The sequence below is a fragment of the Hirundo rustica genome, chromosome 7 (assembly GCF_015227805.2).
Source record: "Hirundo rustica isolate bHirRus1 chromosome 7, bHirRus1.pri.v3, whole genome shotgun sequence".
Lineage (NCBI taxonomy): Eukaryota > Metazoa > Chordata > Aves > Passeriformes > Hirundinidae > Hirundo > Hirundo rustica.
Genome location: NC_053456.1, coordinates 475,567 through 499,384, shown reverse-complemented (window position 1 = coordinate 499,384; position 23,818 = coordinate 475,567). Strand labels below are relative to the sequence as shown.

Here is a 23,818-nt window from a genome sequence, read left to right as displayed (position 1 = left end):
CCTGGTGCGAGCTGCCCCAGCAGCCCCGGTACACCCTGCTGCCCTGCAGCCCTCACCAGCCACGCACCCCAAATCCCCGGCACGCACCCCACACCACAGCGGACACCCCAAATCCCCGGCACGCACCCCACACCACAGCGGACACCCCAAATCCCCGGCACGCACCCACACCACACTGAACACCCCAAATCCCCGGCACACACCCACACCACAGCGGACACCCCAAATCCCCAGCAGGCTCAAGGGGATACAGTCTCAAGCTACATCAGGGAAGGTACAGGTTAGATATTAGGAAAAATTTTTCACTGAAAGAATAATAAAGCACTGGAATTGTCTTCCCAGGGAGGTGGTGGAGTCACCATCTCTGGATGTGTTTAAAAAAAGGCTGGATATGGCACTTAGTGCTATAGTCTAGTTGAGGTGTTAAGGCATAGGTTGGACTTGATGATCTTAGAGGTCTCTTCCAACCTCATTATTCTGTGATTCTGTGAAATCCCCAGCAGGCTCCCCACACCACAGCGGACACCCCAAATCCCCGGCACACACCCACACCACAGCGGACACCCCAAATCCCTGGCACACACCCACACCACACTGAACACCCCAAATCCCCGGCACACACCCACACCACAGCGGACACCCCAAATCCCCGGCACACACCCCACACCACACTGAACACCCCAAATCCCCGGCACACACCCACACCACAGCGGACACCCCAAATCCCCGGCACACACCCACACCACAGCGGACACCCTAAATCCCCGGCACACACCCACACCACAGTGGACACCCCAAATCCCCAGCACACACCCCACACCACAGCGAACACCCCAAATCCCCAGCACACACCCCACACCACAGTGGACACCCCAAATCCCTGGCACACACCCACACCACACTGAACACCCCAAATCCCCGGCACACACCCCACACCACAGTTCCAGGCCATGGGAACACAAGGGGCAGATTATGCTGAATTTATTAAAATTGCCACGTCTTCCCCAAACCCACATATAAAATAAAAGAGCTAAACCATTATTTACATCCAGGCAGCTGCAATACCAAGCAATAACTTTAGCAATAGTTTTAAAAATAACTCTGCAGTGTACACAGATCAGATATTTCACAACACAAGGGTTGAAGTTAGCACTGCACTGCCATACTTAGTTCAGAAATATTACAGTGTTCCAGATAAAATACTAATGCTTCTCTTAAAAACAGACAACTCAGGAAGTGGTTTGTGGATTGACAAAGCATGACACGCTTTTCTTAGGGACTGAGGATCACAGCAGGATTAGACACAATGTCATAGCTACATTCAAAATACATCTGGTCCATTTATGCCAAAAATACATTCAGCGTAAGTTACAATTTATTGCACATTTCTTATATTCTGTAGAAATATACTGTACCTCAATGCTTATTCCCTGTACATTCATAAATATTGTTGTGCCCCTTCGAGCAGAACATGGACATCTTTCCCTAGCAGCTTTGGGGGGCTGGGGTCCCACATCCCGTGGGGACGATCCCTGCAATCACAGACACGGCTTGCACAGCGAGGGCACGGCCGGGGACACACCTGCAGTGCTGCTGGGGGCACCCAGGTGCTGGCCCAGGGCTCCCCGAGGACACCCCGAGGACGCCCCGAGGACATCCTCACAGACCCCACAGAACCACAGCAGGGGGTTTGAGCCCTCATCAACACAAAAGTGGGTTTGTGCCTCCCCACTTGTGCAGCCAGGGGGGCAGCAGAGCCTGTGCCCACCCGCGGCCCCCCAGAGCCCTGCGGTGCCACCCCTGTCCCTGTCCCTGTCCCTGTCCCTGTCCCAGGGAAAACCCAAACAGCTCCTCCCCATGAGCCAGGGGCAGCTGGGGACAGGCTCCAGCCCAGCCTTGGCACCGGAGCTCTGGGCAGACGGGGACTGAGGAGAACTCGCCCTGCTCAAAGCCCAGACCCCTTGTAGGGACTGGGCACATTTCTAAACGAATTCTTTTATAATTCCTGAGCCTAGTACCAAGCACAGGAGTGACATAGCAATGACTAAGATAGTGTAGGGCTCTTTACAGTGTCACGGGAGGGAGGGAGCTTGATTAAGTGCAAATTATGAAAGTAGGGAAGTGCAGAGGAGATTACAACCTGAATTTCCAAAGGAGTGTCTGGGGGCAGCAGTTCAAGTAACACAAAAAAAAAAATTAGGTGCTACAGGAAACATTAATTAACTTTCCCTTTCAGTGCATAATCCCTACATTAAACTTTAGATTGTTATTAGAAGCAAATTATAGGATATTGGTAACTCCCCCCAGTTAGAACTGTCAATTAGGAGAGGCTGAATGTGGGGACAGGTTTTGAGCATCCTTGACCTTGAATATTTTCATGAGTTTAAGAGCTTGTGCTTTAAGTGAAGATTATAGGAATGTTGTAACCTCTGAGGAAACCTAACGTCCCTAAACTGCACAGAAGTGTCTCGGCATAACCTCTGTGCTTAAATTAGACAGAAACCCACATGGAGGGGAAAGGCCACTGAAACAAGGGTTCTTTGGAGCTTTTCTGGAGGAGTGTAGAGTTTACAAACATTTCAGAGCTCAAAACAACAACATCGGCCCCCTTGGCTCAGTTTATGTTCAACTCTGGTTCGTCAAAATGTACATTCACCTCCCAAAAACAAAAGAGAAAAGAAAACTAGTGCAAAAATACTGAGGTGAAAAGTCAGGACAAACAGACCACGGTGTCTGATGCCAAGAGATATGTCCAGGGAAAAGGTTAAAGCACTTTTGGGGCTGGAGCTGTGACCTGTGTGAGGAGCAGCTGAGCCTGAGCATCCTCCACCCACGCTTCCCAGCCAGGCACCAAAAGGGTCTTGTTCAAATCACCGGGCTGCTCAACAGTTTTCAGGGACTCCAGGGAGGGAAACTGAAAACTGGAACTCTTTTCCCACTTAAAATAATAAAGCTTTGATTCTTCCTTTTTAAGATAAGGAATTTTTTTTAAGTGTGTTCTTGTACATACTACAGATGCTGGATCTTAGATTTGCAAATTGTTTTTGATAGTCAGGCCAGCACCAGGCTTTGGATGATGCAGTTGCCAAGATTATCCCTCAGACAGCCCATGAAGCCACACCACTGAGCCCCACGGGGTCGCTCATGTAGCTGAAGCGGGCAGGAATTGAATCACAGAACCCCAGAATGGTTTGGGTTGGAAGAGACCTTAAAGCTTTTCCCGTTTTACCTCGGGCAGGGACACCTTCCATCAGACCAGGCTGCCACGAATCTCTAGGACAACCTGAATTATATCAGAGAAACCACGCTGGAGAAAAACCTGCCAGCAGCGAGGGGAACGCTGCGCTGCTCACAAAGCCCCGCATTGTTGGAGCCGAGCAGGAGCGACTGAACCCTGTGCAAAAGGGTAAATTGCATCAAAGCCTGTTCAGGGGCAATTAACAGCCACCGAGGAGCCACAATGGCCTGAAGATGAGGACATCAGGACGAAACCCTGCAGCACTGACCACCGAACTCAGTAAAAGTTTAACACATTCTCCCGTGAAATAGCTCCAGTCAGCAGATTTTGCCCCAAAGTCTGATCCACACACCGTGATGGGCCAGCAGCTGCCTGCCACGGAGCTGCGGGGCCACCGCAGGTTCTGCAAAGCTCTGCTGTTCTGGAAACATCTTTGGGATTAATTTCCATGGGCCAGCTGGATTTAGAAACATGTGAAGAACCATAAGACTACAAAATGTACAATTTTGCCTATTAAAAATATTCCAACACTGTATTCAGATATGTGGGCCACAGAGTGGGCTAAAATTCACAAATCGCCAGAACATTGTTGAATTTTAACACAACAACTCAATTTGCTGGCTTGTGATATTATGGAAACCTGGTCAGAAATGTTAATATTCATCGCCAGCCTGGCTCTGCTACAGAATTCTCTAAGAAACCCCTGAACAGGCTGCATTGGCTTTTGTTAAAGCCTCCCCCTAATACATCAAAAGGCACTAAAAAACCTGCTGTCAGTGATTGGAAAGACATTGCTAAAAATAAATATTTTCTCAGTTACGTAGAATTTCTCCTGTTCCACCCTTTCACAGCTAACAGAAAAATATTGCCTCTATTATTTTTCCTACTAAGTATTAAAAGGAAAAGTTGTCCCTTGGTTGATTTCTTTGATGAACAAAAGAGAGAGTAAAACAACTCAAATGTTAACCACGATACTGTAAGTGAAATTGAGACAATAAAAATAAACGTTAACAGGGAACTGACTCAATGGTTTTGTTCACAGTGTACACACTTAATGGAATTTCCATATTTTCTAGATTTGTGGTTAATTATAAAGATAGTAATTCAAAATGCATTTACTGACAACTCCTTTTCAGATCCTTGGAAAAAGAAAACAGGTAAAAAGCTGGGTTAATTTGGTCTTTTACTTGGTTTGAGGAGAGAACATGAGGTTTGTCTCACAAACGGACATTAACCAGCACCAGACACTTGCAGGATGTTTGGGGTCTGACGAGGACGAAAAGCACAACAGCGAAAGGCATTTTTACACAGCCATGATGTTTTAAGCTCCTTCCTGCGATTCACTGGTGTCTGATTTACTGAAAAAGACCAAAACAAGTCACGGACTTGCTGTACCCAACCCGAACGACGAGTCCCGAGCCGCCGGGGCCGGTGCTCTGCCTCGGGCACCGCGGCGCTGAACCACAGCATCTGAGGTAGACCAGAAACGAAAATACCATCACACGTGGGAGGGTGGACAGCAGAACGCCTTCCCCTCTCGCCCCGCGGGGATGCCTCTCAGGCTTTGGAGTCCTCGGGCACGCAGAGCTGCGAGATGGTCTTCTTGACGCGCAGCGCGGTGAGACGCGCCGCGCCGCTGGCACGCCAGCACTCCCGCATCAGCCGGCCCAGCACCCGCAGCGCCTGGCAGAAAGGGCACAGGAGGAAACGGGGGCTGTGGGGGCAAACAGCACCGGGTACAAACAGGGACTGGGGGTAAAACAGCGCTGGGGTACAAACAGGGACTGGGGGTAAAACAGCGCTGGGGTACAAACAGGGACTTGGGGTAAAACAGCGCTGGGTACAAACAGGGACTGGGGGTAAAACAGCGCTGGGTACAAACAGGGACTGGAGGTAAAACAGCGCTGGGGTACAAACAGGGACTGGAGGTAAAACAGCGCTGGGGTACAAACAGGGACTGGGGGTAAAACAGCGCTGGGTACAAACAGGGACTGGAGGTAAAACAGCGCTGGGGTACAAACAGGGACTGGAGGTAAAACAGCGCTGGGGTACAAACAGGGACTGGAGGTAAAACAGCGCTGGGGTACAAACAGGGGCTGGGGGTAAAACAGCGCTGGGTACAAACAGGGGCTGTGGGGGACAAACAGCGCTGGGTACAAACAGGGACTGGAGGTAAAACAGCGCTGGGTACAAACAGGGGCTGTGGGGAATAAAACAGCGCTGGGGTACAAACAGGGACTGGGGATAAAACAGCGCTGGGGTACAAACAGGGACTGGGGATAAAACAGCGCTGGGTACAAACAGGGGCTGTGGGGGACGAACAGTGCTGGGTACAAACAGGGACTGGGGGTAAAACAGCGCTGGGGTACAAACAGGGACTGGGGGTAAAACAGCGCTGGGGTACAAACAGGGGCTGTGGGGGACAAACAGCACCGGGGTACAAACAGGGGCTGTGGGGGATTAACAGCACCTGGGTATAAACAGGGATTGGGGACAAAACAGCGCTTGAGTACTAACAAGGACTGGGGGACAGAAAGGGCACAGGAGCAAACAGGGACTGTGGGGGACAAACAGCACCGGGGTACAAACAGGAACTGGGGGACAGAAAGGGCCCAGGAGCAAACAGGGGCTGTGGGGGATAAGCAGTGCTGGAGTACAAACAGGGGCTGTGGGGACAGAAACAGCACCCGGGGTACAGTCTTCAGGGGATAAAGCAGCCAGGGGTACAGCCAGTGTCTGCGGGGACAGAAACAGCACCCAGGTACACCCAGCGTGTGCAGGGGGACGGAACCAGCCAGGACACAGCCACAGTGTCTGCGGTGGGACAAGAGCAGCACCTGGGGTAGCACCAGTGTCTGCAGGGGACAGACAACAGCCAGGGGTACAACCACCAGCCCCTGCTCTTGGGTTCAACACAGGGAGGTAAAGTGCAGCTCTCTGAAACCTGACACAGCAGCAGCAGCAGCAATTAAGACCTGCCTTGCACAGCATTGAGCACTTGGTACAAAGAGTTTTCTCTGTATTGGTCGGAAGGAGAACTGGATATCTGAACCTTCTAAATTCGGAAGAAGCTGGCTTGAGTGCCCTGTCTCTCACTGAAAGAATCTGTCTTAATTTAAACTTGAAAACATAAATAACAAAATAAAATAAGCCTAGAAACAACCAGAAAACTGCTTTTACCTCGCAGCTTTGCCACTGGTTTGGAATACTTGGTCTGAGCTTCTGTTCACAGACAACCCTTCTCATATCTTCTATCGAAGGATCAGAAGGCACAAGGTCGTAGTAAGGCAATTGGTATTCCTCAGTGATTCCTGGGGAAGATTTATTGTGTAGGTGCCCACGGCAGGGGTGGAAGGAGAGGAGCTTTAATGTCCCTTCCCAGGCCAACCGATCCGGGACGGGATGAAAAGGCCAAAGGCTCACCTCCAACGGAGCACCTCCGGGCTATCTCCCAGTACACCAGCCCCAGCGAGTAAATGTCCGCACGCTTGAAGGACTCGAAGATGTTCACGTTCATGGCATCGTCCAGGATCTCGGGGGCCATGTACCTGTGGGGACACAGGGCCCGTTTGGCGGCTCCTCAGGCCACGGCCGTGAGCCCTGGCGGTGCTGGCAGCCGTGCCCTGCCCAGGCCAGCGCACCGGGGCTGAGCAGGGTGACCGGCACACACGGCGCACGTGGGGCAGAGAGCTCCGCTCCACACCGGGGTCTGCAGCCCCCACTGGTGCCGGGGGCAGAGGGGACGCGGCTGCCGGAGGGAAGGGCGGCGAGGAGCCGTCCCCACGGCTGAGGCTGCCGGAGGGAAGGGCGGTGAGGAGCCGTCCCCACGGCTGAGGCTGCCGGAGGGAAGGGCGGCGAGGAGCCGTCCCCACGGCTGAGGCCGCGGCTGCCGCTGCCTCACCCACCTCCTGGTGCCCACGCGGGGGTTCTGCGGGATGTCGATGGTGTTGAGCACCGAGTCGTGCTTCACCGCCAGCCCCAGGTCGGCGATGGCGCAGGTCTCGTTCCTCTTCACCAGGATGTTCTTGGATTTCAGGTCTCGGTGTGCGATCGCTGGCTTCCCTGTTCACGGCAAGAGAAACCGCCTCCAATTTTGATAACAGCGTGGATTTTAATATGATGAGCAGGGATGTAGAAACAGTTTCATTCACTTTTCTTACTATACCCTATAGAAATACTGAAGCCTATCTAGAACCAAGTACAGCTCTGATAAATGTCATCAGCTTCAAAAGAAAACTTTAAGGGCATTTTTGTTTCAATATCCGTATTTCAGGAATAAAACACAAAAAGAGAAACTGGAAGCTCACCCTCCAAATTCATTTAGAAAATTACAGACTCACTGAATGGATTGGGTCGGAAAAACACTCTAAGTCCACGGAGTCCCACCATTCCTCAGCACTGACAAGGCCACCGCTAACCCATGTCCCCAAGGGCCACATCCACACAGCTTTTTAAGGGATGGTGACCCACCACCGCCCAGGGCAACCTGTGCCAGGGCTGGAAAAACCTTTCCATGAAGAAATTTTTCCTGATTTTCCCTTCATCAGCTCTCACTCCCCTTCAGCAGAGCTGCTCCTGCAGGCATTTTTTTAAAGGCACGGGCAAAGTGCAGACAATGGAAGTGGGAAGGGAACGGGAAGGGAACGTCCCACTTCCCCTCCGTACTGCATCACTCGCACTCGCACTGTTCCCCCTGGTGTTGGCAGTTTGGAAAACACGACACCGCATCACCCAAAAGCGTTTCTGAGAAGGCTGAAGCTCCATAAAACACTACAGAGAAGTGTCAAGGGAGCACTTGCCTTGCGTGCCGACGATCTCCATGTGGAGGTGGGCCAGGCCGCTGGCCACCGACAGCGCCAGCCTGACCATGCCCTCCACCGTCACCGTGCCTCTGTTCAGGTAGTCGAACAGGGAGCCCTGCTCGTGGTACTCGGAGACAAGCCACAGCTGGGTCCACGTCCCATTGTCTAGCCGGAGGAAGCAAGAGTATTGAAATATTATCTAGGGAAAGCCTTCCCTTCCCGGGGAATGCCAGCAGCGGTGCCGGCGGCGGCACCGGGGAGGAGCTCAGGGCAGCCGCGCTGCTCAGGGTCGTGCTTCAGGTGGGGTGGGGGCTGAGAGGGACACCCAGGAGTTAGTGAGTGCCATCACCTGGGTGGGGCAGCACCCCGAGACCACTGAGCCCAGCCATCACCCCAGCACACTCTTGCCACCACACAGGACCAGGGAATTATCTGGGCTGGGAAAGCTCTCTCCGGGGCCGGGGCCGCTCGCCGCGCTGCTCACCCTTGTTGTCAGCAGCAATGAAGCCCAGGATGTTTTCGTGCCTCAGCATGACGGTCTGGTAGATCTCTGCCTCCCGGAACCAGGACCGCTCGTCTCTGGAGGAGAAGATTTTCACAGCCACATCCTCCCCGCACCATTTCCCGCGCCAGACTTCTCCGAATCGTCCTTTGCCCACAATTTCCTGCAGGACAATAGTCCTCGCGATGGTTCTCTGGACCAGCAGGGGCAGACCTGGTGGAAAAGAGAGACGGGTACCTGTGAAATGCTCAGCCGGGACCTTCAAACCCCAGCGCTGACCTTTCCCAGTGAGCCGCACTCATGGCTTTGCTTTCCAGGACTACGAGGGAAAATCCTCTCCCAACCATTATCTCCTCAAATCAGACCTTCTGATGTTACTTCTCAGCGTCTGTACATAGAAAAAAACTTTTTAAAAACCCAGTAAAAATTGTAAAATTTGGCCCAAACGACTCCATTTGGTTTGATACAGACTGCAGCTGTCCTGCAGTTAATTAGTTACTCTACTCTGGCTGAAATTTTTGAAAATAAAAGTAAATTATTATTATAGCGGCTCCATTGTGTTTTGCCAGCCAAAAACCCTGCCTGGTTTGATTAAATTCTGTGCTTGTTGGGGACTTAAAATGAGGAATTATTAATTCTCTCTCTCTCTCTTTTTTTTTTTTTTTTTTTTTAAATAACTTCAACCTTGATATTGGCTGAAGTCAGAACAAATCACCCCCATGCATGGGGCTCTGGCTCTCCCCAAGTCCAGCCCTGTTCCTGGCTCAGGGGTGGCTGGGAACAGTCAAAAACTTCAGCATAAATAAAGCCAAAGTCTGCTCATTAGAGCTGTGAAAAAGCATTAGGGAAGAACAACAACTTAATCCTCAGAGGTATGCAGCTCATGGAAATAAATTACATCAGGCACCATTTGCAAATTTTTCACTTACAAATAAAAGCAAGATTAGTTCACATACTTTTCAATGAAAGTTCTAGTTAGGGAATGTTGGGATATGCATCCCAGAGATGCCAGTGGTCAAATGAGCTGGAATTTGTGAATTCCCACCTCATTTTTAGGTTTTTTTGGTTTTACAAGTTCTCAATAGCAACGGAGGCATCACAGCAGGGGAGATATCAGAAACGGAAAAAATGTTAAAGAGATGAAATTTCTGCTCAAAACAAGAATTTGAAGGAACATTATTCTGCTGTGAAACCCAAAAAAATTTCAGCAGCAGCATCCTGACCCACTCAGGTGAGTTTAGCACCTTTCATTATCAGCCGCGTCGTGTCAGCCGGCAGCGCTGGGTTTCACACTTGATTCCGATTTCCGAGTCCCCCTTTTTAACCCTTCCACTCCAACAAAGAGCTGGATTTTTGCAGTTTGGCAGAAGAAGAGCGCCCAGAGCCCCAGCGAGGGGTGGCCACGTGCAGCGGCGCGAAGGCCGCGGCAGCGGGCAGGGCTGGCCACGTACCGGAGCCGGAGCCGGAGGTCGTCATGTCGTAGATGAGATCCTTCAGCGTCTTCCCGGAGCTCACCAGGTTGCCCTCGCAGAGGGGCTCCTCCACGTTGGGTGTCTTGGCCCCTCTGCGGCGCCGGCCCCGGGCCGTGCAGGCCGCCAGCACCGCCACCAGCGCCAGCGCCGGCACCGCCACGGCCACGGCCACCGCCAGCACCGCCGAGCGCCGCCCCGCTCGGCCCGCCGCCTCCGACGCTGCGGGGACACACAGGGGACAGCTGTGACACACACGGCTGGGACAGGGACGTGCTGAAGGGCTGCAGAGCAATGACACAGCGAGAGTCACGGAGCCACCGAGTCACCGAGTCACACAGCCACCGGGCTGAAGAGACCTCCAAGGTCACCGAGTCCAACCCAGCCCCAGCACCCCCACTAAACCCTGGCACCCAGCGCCACATCCAGTCTGTTTTTAAACACGTCCAGGGATGGTGACTCCACCACCTCCCCAGGCAGACCATTCCAGTACTTTATCACTCTTCCCATGAAAAACTTTTTCTTAATACCCAACCTATATTTCCCTTGACACAGCTTGAGACTCTATCCCCTTGTTCTGACCGTTGCTGCCTGATTAAAAAGACCAACCCCCAGCTGTCTACAGCCACCTTTCAGGGGACTGCAGAGAGTGATAAAGTCACTTCTGAGTCTCCTTTTCTCCACTCGATGCTTTCCCACAAGTGCCTGGTCAGGAGACAGAACAGACAGAACAGACCACGTTTGTGTAAGTGACGGAGCCTTTCCCCCCACACCTTTTGTGCAGCAGGCTTGGCCTCAGCTCAGCATTCTGATCACCACCCAAGAGGCTCTAAATCAAGAAGCTCTAGGAAAACACTGCTAAGGGATTCACTTGCGCATGGACACACGCGTGACTCCTTTAATGTCCCCAAAATTTGAAATAAGTTTGAAAAAAAAAATCAACCAGCAATTTTCCCCCAAATGAAACAAACCACAAATATGACACATAAAAAAACCTTCAGCACTCAGAGCCATGAGTACAAATGAGATCTCAGGGCTGCAGAAGATGTAAGAATCATGAGCTCCACCTCATGCCAGGTCGTGGCTCCCCTTCAGAGAGAAGCTGGACCACAAGCACACCATGACCTGGAGTTTGAGAGTGACCAAAGTGATGCAGGATCTCAAAAGCGGCAGCAAATGGGCTCAGCGCCCGCTGGTATCTTCCTCCAGTCAATACCATAGATCTGTTCCCCAGCACAACTCCAACCCTCCTGAACACAGAGCTGGTACATTTTGTTCACAGGTTTTTCCTTTAATGACTTCAAGAGCTGCTCCAGGGGTGACCCAGGAGGCTTGGAAGAGTATTTATGAGCAAGGTTCCTCCTTGGAACTGCAGCTTGTTAACTGACATTTCCACGGGGCTGAGGTTTCCCTGAAACAGGGATGGAATGGAGCACAGAGAGATCCCCTACTCCAGGAGCTCCAGTGCCTGGCTGAACCAGCCCTGCCACCCCAGACTGGGCAGGGGACGCTGTGCAGGGCAGGACTGGCTCTGTTTAGGGCAGGACTGTGTTTAGGACAGGACTGGCTCTGTGCAGGACTGTCTTTGTTTAGGACTGGTTCTGTTTAGGACTGGCTCTGTTTAGGGCAGGAATGGCTCTGTTTAGGGCAGGAATGGCTCTTTTTAGGACTGGCTCTGTTTAGGACTGGCTCTGTTTAGGACAGGACTAGCACTCTGCAGGGCAGGGACTGGCTGTGTGACAGCCAGGGGGACGGGCTCACAGCAGGTACAGAGCACAGGGCGTGAGCTGTCCCCTGGCTGTTCAGCGCTTGCCCTGTGCCATCCAAGGCAGCATCCTCCCCGCAGGGCGTGTCAGACTCATTCCGGGTAGGAACGAGGTTCATCCGTGACAAACACGCGGGAGACGCTGCCCACACCGCGTCAGTTCCTCCCACCGGCTGAAAAACAACATCGCATGAAATGAACAAAATCGAAGTTTGTTGTTCTTAGGCCACGGCAAGCAGTAACGAAAGGAAAAACCCCCGCAAGAGCTGCTGCGCTGGGAAGGGAGGGAGGGCGTGCTCGCAGCCCGGCCCCGGCTCCGTGCCGCTGCTGCCGGCAGTGCCCCGCGTTCCCCCGGGAGAGCCGGCGTGGCAGCGGCCCCTCCACCCGCGCCACCGCCCTGCTGCAGCAGCGCGCACGGCACTCGGTGCTCGGTCCGCGGGCCGACTCACCGGGAACGGGAGCTGAGCCGCGCTGCCACGGGGGAACCAAAAACAGCGCATCTGGCAGCGCATCTGGCAGCACTCAGCAGTTTCACAACGTGCTGCAGTTGTGGTCCAGCTTCTGTAAACAAAACTGTGCTTGCAGCCAGAAAAAAAAAAAAAAAAAAAAAAAAAAAAAAAAAAAAAAAAAAATTACTTTTTCCCTCCAATGGAAAAGACATTCTCACACACGGGATTTACTTTTGACACTGTAAAGCTTCCTCTGCAAGGCTTCCAAAAGCCCTGAGCTGTGCGTCTTCCCAGGCTACTCAGGGGGCAAAGTTACACATTCTCTCCAGTGCAGTAAGAAAATCTATTTCATTCTATTAATGGGGAGGCTCTAGTCAGCTCTACAGAATACTTTAAAACCATTTCAGAAACAGCAGTTTGGGCTGGAGTCTAAAATTAAGTTTCTCCAGTTTCCACCGTGACTACAGAATCCACTCAGCATTGGGGGTGGGCAGAGATCACAGACTCTGTCTCCCAGACCTCAAATATGGCCCCAAAATCCTGTGAGACACAAACCTACAGCTGGAAAAATGTAGATCTGATTAGCAACTGCTCAAGCCAGCCTGTGCCCTGCTGAGGGCACAGTGGTGAGTTCTGCAGGGAAAACAAGGGCGAGGGATGGACGAGGGATGGTCTGTCGTGGGGAGGTCCCTCAAGGCAGCAGCACTCAAGGTGTTTTCTGCAGCCCTGCTGTGACACGAGAAGCTCATCTCAAGTCACCTGCTGGGGCAGAAAGCATCCCAGTTAAACCAGCAGAAACCTGGAAAGGAATCCAGGGGGACACAGAAAGAAACCCAACTACTGCAAACCCATCCTGTGCTTTGACACTTTCACCTGTTAATGCAACATGCCACTATGAACTCCCTGCCCAAAGGAAGGAGGATACAAAAGCAGGGATCCAGGTTTAATCTGGCTTTAAAGATTTTCAGACACACACACACACACACACACACACAAAAAAAAAAATCATCTCCTATCACCCAAGGCCCCAGGCCCGAGCCCTGTGCTGACGGGATCAGGCATTGCCCTCTGCAGCCCTGCCGTGGGAATTCAGGCCCAGGCACCAAAGCACGCGCTGCCCTCTGCCCTCAGAGATCCTCCCTCCGCTCTGCAGGCACTCCTTCACAGCACAAACCTTTGCTAGTTACAGTGGCTGGCACAGTCCCACGGCGGGTTGCGTTGGCAGGGACCCTAAGGCTCGGCTGGTTGCCCGTCCCTGCCATGGCAGGGACACTTTCCATTAGTCTGGGTTGCTCCCAGCCCCATCCAGCCCATGATCCGGAGCAGGGCAGCTCCATGGGGAGGAGCTGAAGGGGGGGTTGTGTCCCAGAGACACAAAGGTCCTGCCTCACCGAGCAGGGATGGCACCATGCTGGATCTTCTCAGGGTTTCTCCTCCTCCAGGAGAGTCACTCCTGCCTGAAGGCAAGTTTCCATGCCCACGTGCTCCACTTTTAAACTAGAACTTGCTTAATGGAGGAAGACAGCTCAGCAGGTAAGGGGGTAGATATTTATAATATATATATATACACACACACACACACATATAAAGAAATACATATATGTGTTATATATATACATAAGGAAATGTATATATACACACAAAGGTAGATATATATAGGGACATTGGTATAGAAAATGGAGACAGACAATATATATATACACACAAATGTAGATATATATATATAGGGACATTGGTATAGAAAATAGAGACAGACATAGAAATAGAGAGACAGAGATAATTAGAGGCAGATAGAGATAGATAGAGACAATACAGATAACGCACAGCAGAGCTTCCCCATCCTGTGTCTGTTCCAGGTGCCACTTGTCAGATGTCTGAGACAAGGCACTGACCCCAGGGCTGTCCCCACGCCACGTCCTGGCAGCATGGACTGTGTGAGGAAGGGCTGCAGGAGAGGAGCACAGGAACCACGCTGCCACTGCTGCAATCCCAACTGACACGAGCTCCCCTGAGCCTTTGGAGCAAAGGGCTCAGGGTGAGAATTCAGTCCTTTTTTTTTGGGTACTGAAATATGAAACTAGAGGTTTTGCAAGTCCCAGTTCAAGTGCTGGAGCAGCAGATGTGCCTCTGCCGTTCCTCTGGAAATAGCAGCTTCCTTCCCAGCTTGGAAAAACCACCATGGCACTTCATTTCTAGAGCGTGACCACAATTAATGTGTCCCTTCTGTGGTCAGCTGAAAGAAAAACAATGTCCTAGGGTGACTTAATGATGCTCGTATCCCAAACCGTCTGTGGGGATACAGTCACCATATAAATGATCCTCAGCAGCAATTCAGTGCTCCTCATTCCTGCCCCACAGCACAGGTGAGGCTGGGTACCAGGGTTCACCAGGAGGTGACAGTGCCCACGGCTCCCACAGCAGCTCCCCACAGTCTGCCCAGCAGCAGCCTCCCAAATCCCATTAGGAACTGCATGATAGCGCCTTAAATTCAGGTGATCATTTTAATTGTGTATTAATTTGCATCTCTCTTGCCTGTAACATTTCTCAGTGTTGTGAGGGTATGAAAAGGTATTATCTGATAAAACACTATATCTTACACTTTTTTTGTTTTTTTGTTTTTTTGTTTTTTGTTTTTTTTTTAAAAAAAGCCTGGAATAAACACAAATCTTGGAAAGAAGAAGAACAACAAAAAAGAAACTAAAATTATGCCAAAAATAGTATCCATAATTATTTTTAGAAAGCACCAAATCAACTTCATTACCCAACTTTGGGCCTGGCAGACTCACACACTGCACCAGTGGGGTAATACAAGGCTCCTGGGAGTGCCAGCCTCTTTCATCCCTCTCATAGGACCGGGAAAATCACGGCTCCTCACCCCTGCTGAGCAAGGCTCCGTGACACCGTGACACCCCAGAGCAGCTGCCTCGCAGGCTGCTCACGCCAACCACGGCCACCCAAGGCTCAGACTGCAGAAACTGCATCAGCCAGAGGTCCTTGGCAGTGGCCGGGGGTCCTGCACCCCTCCTGCCCCCACAAAGCCCCTATGCTCGTAGGACATCAGAGCCAGCATCTGGGATACCCTTGGAAACGTGAGAAATCCCCTCTCCTGCTCACAGAGCTGCAGGTTACATTTTGCTGTCTGAAACAGGCTGTCACAAACCCAGCTGTGACACGGACAGACAGCCCCTAAACCCAGCTGTGGCACAAACAGCTCCTAAACCCAGCTGTGACATGGACAGCTCCTAAACCCAGCTGTGGCACAGACAGACAGCCCCTAAACCCAGCTGTGACACAGACAGACAGCCCCTAAACCCAGCTGTGGCACAGACAGACAGCCCCTAAACCCAGCTGTGGCACAGACAGACAGCCCCTAAACCCAGCTGTGGCACAGACAGACAGCCCCTAAACCCAGCTGTGGCACAGACAGACAGCCCCTAAACCCAGCTGTGGCACAGACAGCTCCTAAACCCAGCTGTGGCACTGACAGACAGCTCCTAAACCCATCTGTGGCACAGACAGACAGCTCCTAAACACAGCTGTGACATGGACAGCTCCTAAACCCAGCTGTGGCACAGACAGACAGCCCCTAAACCCAGCTGTGGCACCGACAGCCCCTAAAGCCCATGGATGTGTTCCCTGGAACAGTGTGACACACACCCAGCTGTGGCACAGACAGCCCCTAAAGCCCATGGATGTGTCCCCTGGAAGAGTCTGACACACACCCAGCTGTGGCACCGACAGCCCCTAAAGCCCATGGATGTGTCCCCTGGAACAGTGTGACACACACCCAGCTGTGGCGCCGACAGCCCCTAAGGCCCACGGATGTGTCCCCTGGAACAGTGTGACACACACCCAGCTGTGGCACAGACAGCCCCTAAGGCCCCGGCCGTGTTCCCTGCCCGGGCTGGGAGCAGCCCGGAGCCGCCGGCCGGGCGCAGCGGGCGCTGCCCGGGCGGGCACTCACCGAGGGGCAGGCGCAGCGTGATGTTGTTGCAGAAGTCGGTGTAGCAGCACTCGGTCTTGGTGACGTTCTTGGAGCTGTGGCAGAAGACCTGTGCGTTGAGCTCGGGCAGGGACACGCAGGATTTCACCACCTCCTCGCGCCCGTTGGTCAGCATGACCGAGGCCCAGCAGGCGCCCTCCGTCTGGCAGGTGAAGTTGGTGTGCTCGCACAGCTGGCACACGCACTGCAGGCCTGGGAAACAGGGGACAGCCGTGGGGACGAGGCCCTGGCGCAGCAGAGCCCGGGGACACGGTGCCAGCTGCTGAGCACGGGCACCCCGTGAGCTCCGGGACAGGATGACCGCGGGGGGAGGCCGGTCCCGGGACAGCAGCACAGATCCCCAGCACTCACACATGACGGGTTTTTAAGTTTTGGTCCCAGGGGATTTCATAGACATCTTGTCTCTTTGGTGGTGGGGAGGGCTGGCCACCCCAAAAAGCAGCTCCCCTGAAAGCGGTCGCTGGCTCCCAAAACCACGGCGGCCCTTGCCCGTCCCGGCCCCTGCCTGCAGCAGCACCGGCCCAGCTGTGCCACAGCTGGCTGGGTGACAGCACCAGGACACGGGCAGAGCCACCGCAGCCCAGGACGGACACGGGCAGAACCACACGCTGCCGCTCCCCCTGTGCCCCAGGTGAGGCACCTCGTCCTCGCTGGGTCAGCGCCAGCTCTGCAGGACTGAGCCCTGCAGGACTGAGCCCTGCTCTGCTCAGGACAGTAACTTCAGCCGGAAATCCTCCCGTTCCTTTTGGAACTGTGCCGGAGAGGGGCTTTCTTTTATCTAAGGATAAGAGAGAGTAAAACATGGGTGAGTGGTGGGATGTCAGTGCTGGGGCTACAGCTGGGGTCGATGATCTTACAGGGTTTTTCCAGCCTAAATCATTCCATGATTCTGCAATCTCAGAGTCCCTGGAGGAGCGCAGAAGTCCTGACAGACATCAGCACGAATCTGATTTCTGTTCCTGTGACGCTCTTTGCCCCCCTCACAGCGATCTCCATCCCGTGCCACCCTTCTCAAAAAGCAGCTGGTGGTGTTCATCGTCAGCCTGGGCCCACAACAAACTTCCCTGGCACGGCGTGTCTGTGTTTGTCCTGGGTGAGGGCACAGGAGCGAGCACCATCCATCACACGCAGCACAACAGGAAAATCTCTCCTTAAACACATTACCCTGGTCCCAGAACTGCTGCCAGGAGCAAGACTCATCAGACCCTAATAAATCAGAGGTCTGGCAGGAGGAAAACAGACACATCATCACCAAAACTGCAAAATAAAAGCATTATTGAGGAAATGACTCTAAGATTGTTGCAAGTGTCTTCAGGGCTTCAGACACGTCATTACGGTGTTTTTCTCCCTTTCTCACAATCTAAAAATAAAATGGAAAATTATCTTTATTATGTCATCTGCAGTGGATAACTGACAGATTCATCCATACTCTGTACTTGCAGATCACTTGAGAGCAGGGCTGATCACAACGGTCCCCGCACACCCTGAGCAGCCCTGGGGGGCCCCTTGGGGCCCCTCAAACGTGGGGTGAGCTGAGGGTGGTTGAGGAGCTCTGTGCCCCCACCCTGAGCACACTGAGCCATCGCCAGAGTGACGAGGGCTCCGCGCCACCAGAACCTGCCCTCACAGAGGGGGAGAAAACGGAAAACTGTACCTGAATCTGTCCACAAACAGGATCAGAGTTGGAGTTTTGGGAAAGACAAGACACTTTCCTCACAGAAGAATTTCACAGACCATTTTAAATATAATTCTACAAAAGCAGAATCCCCAGGTTTCTCAGGTACCTGCCTGTGCTGCTGGCTGACTTCTCACGCAGAAAAATGGATAGAGATCACAAACCAGATACAAATCCCTGAGCCTGTTTCCAAGAGCATTTGTGTCCATCCAGAACCCTTTGTTAGGAGAGCAGAAAGATGATTGAATACAACCATAAAAGACTCCCGCCACCCTGGAAACCAAGGAATGGGGCAAGGTGACTGTCAAAGAGTTAAAGGATCAAAGAGGCAGGAGGAAAATGTGCTCCCAAACTTTCAAAATAAGGCACTCTTTAATCTGGTAATGAACATGACTCCTTTATTTACTCAAGCACAACAATTCCCTCAAAACATTCCATTCCCTGGTTGAGAAATCAGGAGAAAGTGAACAACTGAAACACGTCATGGCTGCAGAGAGAGTGCCAGGCATCCAGACCTGGCCACCGAGGGTCCCGGCTCTCTCTGAGCACAGAACCCTGCAGCAGCCCCTCCCAAATGTGCCCCGACCCTCCCAAAGCCCAGATCCCGGCAGGACAAGGGCAGGGACACCAGGACTGGCTGGAGAGCCGTGGCAGGGCAGGGCAGGACGGGACAGAACGGGACAGGACGGGACAGAATGGGACAGGACAGGACAGGACAGGACAGGACAGGACAGGACGGGACAGGACAGGACAGGACAGGGCAGAACGGGACAGGACAGGACAGGACAGGACAGGACAGGGCAGGGCAGAACGGGACAGGACAGGACAGGACGGGACAGGACAGGACAGGACGGGACAGGACAGGACAGGACAGGGCAGGACAGGGCAGGACGGGACGGGACAGGACAGGACAGAACGGGACAGGACAGAACGGGACAGGACAGGACAGGACAGGACAGAACGGGACGGGACAGGACGGGACAGGACAGGACAGGACAGGGCAGGACGGGACGGGACTGGACGGGACTGGACGGGGCAGGACAGGACAGGGCAGGACAGGACGGGACAGGACGGGACAGAACGGGACTGGGCAGGACAGGGCAGGACGGGACGGGACAGGACAGGACAGAACGGGACAGGACAGGACAGGGCAGGACAGGACAGGACAGGGCAGGACGGGACGGGACAGGACAGGACAGAACGGGACAGGACAGGACAGGCAGGACAGGACAGAACGGGACAGGACGGGACTGGGCAGGACAGGACAGGGCAGGACAGGGCAGGACAGGGCAGGACAGGACAGGACGGGACTGGACGGGACTGGACGGGGCAGGACGGGGCAGGACGGGACAGGACAGGACAGGACAAGACAGGGCAGGACGGGACAGGACAGGACAGAACGGGACAGGACAGGACAGGACAGGACAGGACAGGACAGGACGGGACAGGACGGGACAGAACGGGACAGAACGGGACAGAACGGGGCAGGACGGGACGGGACAGGACAGGACAGGGCAGGACAGGGCAGGACAGGGCAGGACAGGGGTTCTCTCCAGCAGTCACGGACACCCTGAAGGACAGAGGGTCCCCTCCCAGGGCAGCTGGCACTCACAGGACCCAACAACTGCAGGAACAACCAGGAGCCAGCCCAGGGGGCGGGGGAGATGCACACGGCCACTCAAGGAAAGCAGCTTTTGGAAGCGCAGACCCCAGGGGCAGAGCTTTCCCAGGTCTGGCATTTTTAAGACATACGTGGTTTTCAAGGACATTTTTCCTGCTGTTACTGCAGTGGGAGCTGGGACTACACACCAGATCCTTGGATGAGTCCCACCATGAATCAGGGCGGGATGACTCGGTCTTGAGAGGAGAAAATCATCTGCCTGATTTACCTAAAAAACCGTATTTCCTGCCTTTTAGTTTTCAGTGCAAGTGCCAGAAAACACACAGGACAGGCGGACACGCCATGCAATGAGCTTACGGAGCAGGAGGAGCAGAGCAGCCCCGATTCCCAACAAAGCAGCAGACGGGTTTCTGGGCGCTTCCACCCCTTCGCCAGCAAGTGTCAGCATCAAGCCCATGAACCACCAGATAACGGAGGAACAGGTGTGATACTGCACGGGAACGAGCGGTGGGAGACCAGAGTTTAAACAGCAGCTTCATGAAGACAGCGAGTAATTTAAACACTTAATTTAAACAATTTAATTAAATTGATTGACAGTGCAACTTCAGAAGTTAAATGGAAGGAATTGAACACGGAACAGCAGCTGATACCACGGGGCTGGCAGAACTGAACTAAAAACCCGGGGGAGCAAAGCCCAGACCTGCCCTCTCTTAGGAACCACACAAGGTTCTACATTTCAGCACAGACTTTTTACTACACAGATTAACAGGGCATTAATCTTCCACTAAGTCCTAATCCATCACTACTCACTGTAGTTAGCAGCAGAGCGTTTCAAAATGCAGTTAGAAAGCAGAGATCTGAGCGGCCTGATGGGAGGAAATGCTGAATATCCAGAACATTTCTATCCTTGATCGTTCTGTACAGCCTTTGTCTACTGTGCCCTTCTAGATACACTTTCATTTTATTTCCCAGTAACAGATCTGGGGCTGCCTTTGTCTGGGTCCCCTGCCTGGGGCACAGACCCCGGCGCCAGGACACGGCTGCCCCTGGGCCACCTCCACCCCGGGGATGTTCCATGCTGCAGGACACGTACCTGGACCTGGCTGCACCCACAAGAGTCCCAGCTGGCAAAATTCCACTGTGGGACAAAGGGGCTCAAAGGAGATCCTAGGAATTACAGACTGGCTGTTTCCCATCGTCCAGCCCCTTGCTGGGGACGGAGCCAGGACAAAAAGCAGAGGAGGATCCAGTAAAGGTGCTGTGGGGTGGGTGTGGGTCTGGCACAGCCCCTTGTTCTCTGCACCACTGCTGGGACCTGACCAGGGCCCCGGAGCCCTGCTGCCTGCAGGCAGAGCCGCTCTGCTCTGCTCTGCTCTCAGCAGTCAGCCCGTTCCTCTGGCAGCAGCTGAGCCCTGAGGCCGAGGAGCAGCAGCTCCTCCACGCGAGGCTGCGGATGGGAGCGTGGGCTGAGCGCTCTGGGGAGCAGGAAACGGGTGAGGGCTGCTGGAGGCAGGGACTGACTCCAGAGCATTGCAAAACAATTCCACTGTGGAATCGCAGAATTGTTTGGATTGGAAAAGCCCTCTAAGACCGAGTCCAGCTGCTCCTCCACCGCTGCCGAGGCCACTGCTAACCCAAGTCCCCAGGTGCCACATCCACAGGGCTGCCAGATCCCTCCAGGGGTGGGGACTCCATCACCAGCCCGTGCTGAGGGACCAAAGGCCAGAGAACACATCACGGGAGGAACAAACAGCCTCAGCTGTGCCCAGGGAGCAGCACACTGCCACCCCCAGCGGGGACAGAGGGCTGTGCCTCCCTGGGGAGTGGGGACAACTCCTCAGCTCATGGCGAGAGCACAAGCAGGAGACACTGAGAGAAGGTGCAGCCCTGTTCTGCCATGCGGGATCAGATGCCGACACCCACCTCCAAAAGACACAGGAGGGGCAGGAGGAGTTTCAGGAGAGACAGCAAGGGGGTCAGAAATAGATTAAGAAGCTGAGTTGTCATGCCGAAGGCAATTCTGGGGAGGTGAAGGTTCCATGAGGAAATCCTCGATCACACCTAGAAGATGAATGGGGTCGGGCACTCACCATTTCACATTTACCCAAAAGCTCTGGGCAGCCCAGATGTCACTGGCAGAAGCGGAGGAAGCTCTCCTCTCCTCTCCTCTCCTCTCCTCTCCTCTCCTCTCCTCTCCTCTCCTCTCCTCTCCTCTCCTCTCCTCTCCTCTCCTCTCCTCTCCTCTCCTCTCCTCTCCTCTCCTCTCCTCTCCTCTCCTCTCCTCTCCTCTCCTCTCCTCTCCTCTCCTCTCCTCTCCTCTCCTCTCCCTCGGGCAGCCTGGCCACCCTCCCTGGCAGCCCTGGGTGCCTTGTGAGCGTCACTGCTGGGGACAGAGCGCACGGTGTCCCAGAAGCACAGCCAGCCCCAGCTGTGCCTGCGGGACGCTCGCAGCCACCGCCACGGCTGGTGACAGAGGCGGCAGCCCCCGGCCAAGAGCTGGAGCCCCGCAGCTGCTGAGCGCAGCCCTCCCTCCCTCCCCGCACCGCTGGGCGCCGAGGCCACCCCCGGCACAGCAGGGACCGGCCCCAGCCGTGGAAGTGACACCCTGTCCCCGAGCAATTCATTCTCTTGTCGCACACTTCTTCAGAAGGCAAAACCAGAATTTTGAGTAATGACAGGTCTTATAAGAAGCAAACCTGCTTTTTGGACTATTATGAAAAACATGGAGAAGTTCCTCCTCTGGAGAGGGCTCTGAAAGAAAATAGTTGGAGTAAAAGCTCCCTATATAAATACACCGTAAAAAGGGCTGATACCAAACAGGACAAAAACTAGAAAATTGTAGATAAGAGAGGAAAAATATTTGTTCTAGAATTGAGGAAGATGTCTTCGAATGAGAGACATCACAGAGCTGCAGAGTTTTGATTTCTAAAATAAACATCTGGGGAGTGATTTTATAAATATTTGCAAATATCAACATTTTGGAAAGAGGATACTGGATGCTCAAAATCCCCATCCTGGAAAAGCTCAGCAGCCAAGGCAAAACCCAGCAGGCAGGAGCTGAGTCCAGGCACTGAAATTAATATTAACAGGGCAGGGAAAGGACTACAGCACCCAGGGAAATGACTTTTGTTGGAATAAGCTGCCAAAGGACATTTTTAGGTTGGAATGAGCGAGGTATCCTTGGGAAGGTCGTGCTTTATGGGACACGAGTGACACAGCAGAGCCCCGTGAGCGCAGGGATTTTGTGCAATACAGCGCAGGCACAGAGCTGAGGAGGAACCTGCTGGTCCCAGCCCGTGAGGGGCTGAGGGCAGCTCCAGCCCGGGGCTGCGGGTGCAAACTCCAAGGGGAGGCAGCTGAGATAAGCGGGGCTGACAGCACTGATCCACTGCGGCTCTGGAGCTGCTTGCACAAGAGAGTCCCCGGCACTGAAAGCTCCTCAAGTCACATCCGAGCGGCTTGACAAGGAATTTTCCATCCAGACAGTCACACTGCCTGTCCCCTCTATTGCCACACATCTGTCTGTCTGTCTGTCTGTCTGTCTGCTCTGTGTGCGGCCCCAGGCTCTGGAAGGGGGCGAGGACAAGAGGACCCGCACTGCACCTGTGGAGAGCAAAGCAGTGCGAGACTGCGGTACACAAACTCTCAAAGGCAGCGCGATTCCTGGGTGCTCTCCAGAGGGAAGCGGTGGCGGCGCTGGCAATGCTCCGGTTAAATTCAGGGAAAACCGGGCCTGCACGGGGCTGCCCGTCTCTGGGCCTCACTCCCACAGCTGGCTGACACAACTCGAGAGAAACAAGGAGCCGAGCTCCTAGGGAGCAGGTTTTGCTCCCTGTGCAGGTGCAGATGTGCAGCGCTACACAGATGTGCAGTACAGCCCACAGCTGGGCTCTGCTCCTCCTCCCTGCCCAAATGCAGGGCTCTGTGAGCGGCTGGATGTGCCACTGGGCACCGTCCTGCCCCGCACTCGGGGCTGTCAGCTCCCCTCTCCGCAGGCTCCTAATGAGCATCACACACGGAAACCGCTCTGCTGAGAACGGAGAGAAAGGTAAAATCCAGGAAACCGAACAGAAACCTGTAAAATGCTCCTCGGCACCCTGCCCTGCTCACCGCTGGTCTGCAGAGTGCTGCTAGAGAGGGAGCGCGGGTTTAGGTTTGAAAGGGACGATTGAGGGGAGGGGGCGGCCCCCAGCACCTGCCCCGTGAGAGAGGAGCCCGTGCGGAAGGTCCCGCACTCTGCGTGTTCCCGGAGCCCTCGATGGGGCCGGCACGGAGCTGGGACAGTCCCGGAGCC

The 23,818-nt window shown here is 53.8% G+C and overlaps 1 protein-coding gene across 1 annotated transcript; it reads right to left on the bottom strand.

The window, feature by feature from the left end:
• Positions 1 to 1,016: 1,016 nt before the first annotated feature.
• Positions 1,017 to 16,419, bottom strand: ACVR1C (activin A receptor type 1C). Its single transcript, XM_040070308.2, has 8 exons — positions 16,190 to 16,419; positions 9,994 to 10,233; positions 8,525 to 8,755; positions 8,038 to 8,205; positions 7,144 to 7,300; positions 6,662 to 6,786; positions 6,419 to 6,549; positions 1,017 to 4,921 (listed from the first exon to the last, which is right to left on the bottom strand). Exons 1-8 carry the CDS (start codon positions 16,341 to 16,343, stop codon positions 4,796 to 4,798), a joined length of 1,332 nt encoding a protein of 443 aa, XP_039926242.1. The 5' UTR covers positions 16,344 to 16,419; the 3' UTR covers positions 1,017 to 4,795.
• Between the last annotated feature and the right edge of the window lie 7,399 nt (positions 16,420 to 23,818).

What these genes read in the sequence shown, in the direction of transcription:
- ACVR1C (XM_040070308.2), bottom strand. Translation starts at nt 16,343, where the DNA reads ATGCTGACCAACGGGCGCGAGGAGGTGGTGAAATCCTGCGTGTCCCTG. An exon ending in GGAGATCGTCGGCACGCAAG is followed by an intron (nt 7,301 to 8,037) that starts GCAAGTGCTCCC and finishes TGCCGTGAACAG; the next exon opens with GGAAGCCAGCGATCGCACAC. An exon ending in ACCAGTGGCAAAGCTGCGAG is followed by an intron (nt 4,922 to 6,418) that starts GTAAAAGCAGTT and finishes CCTTTCTGCCAG; the next exon opens with GCGCTGCGGGTGCTGGGCCG.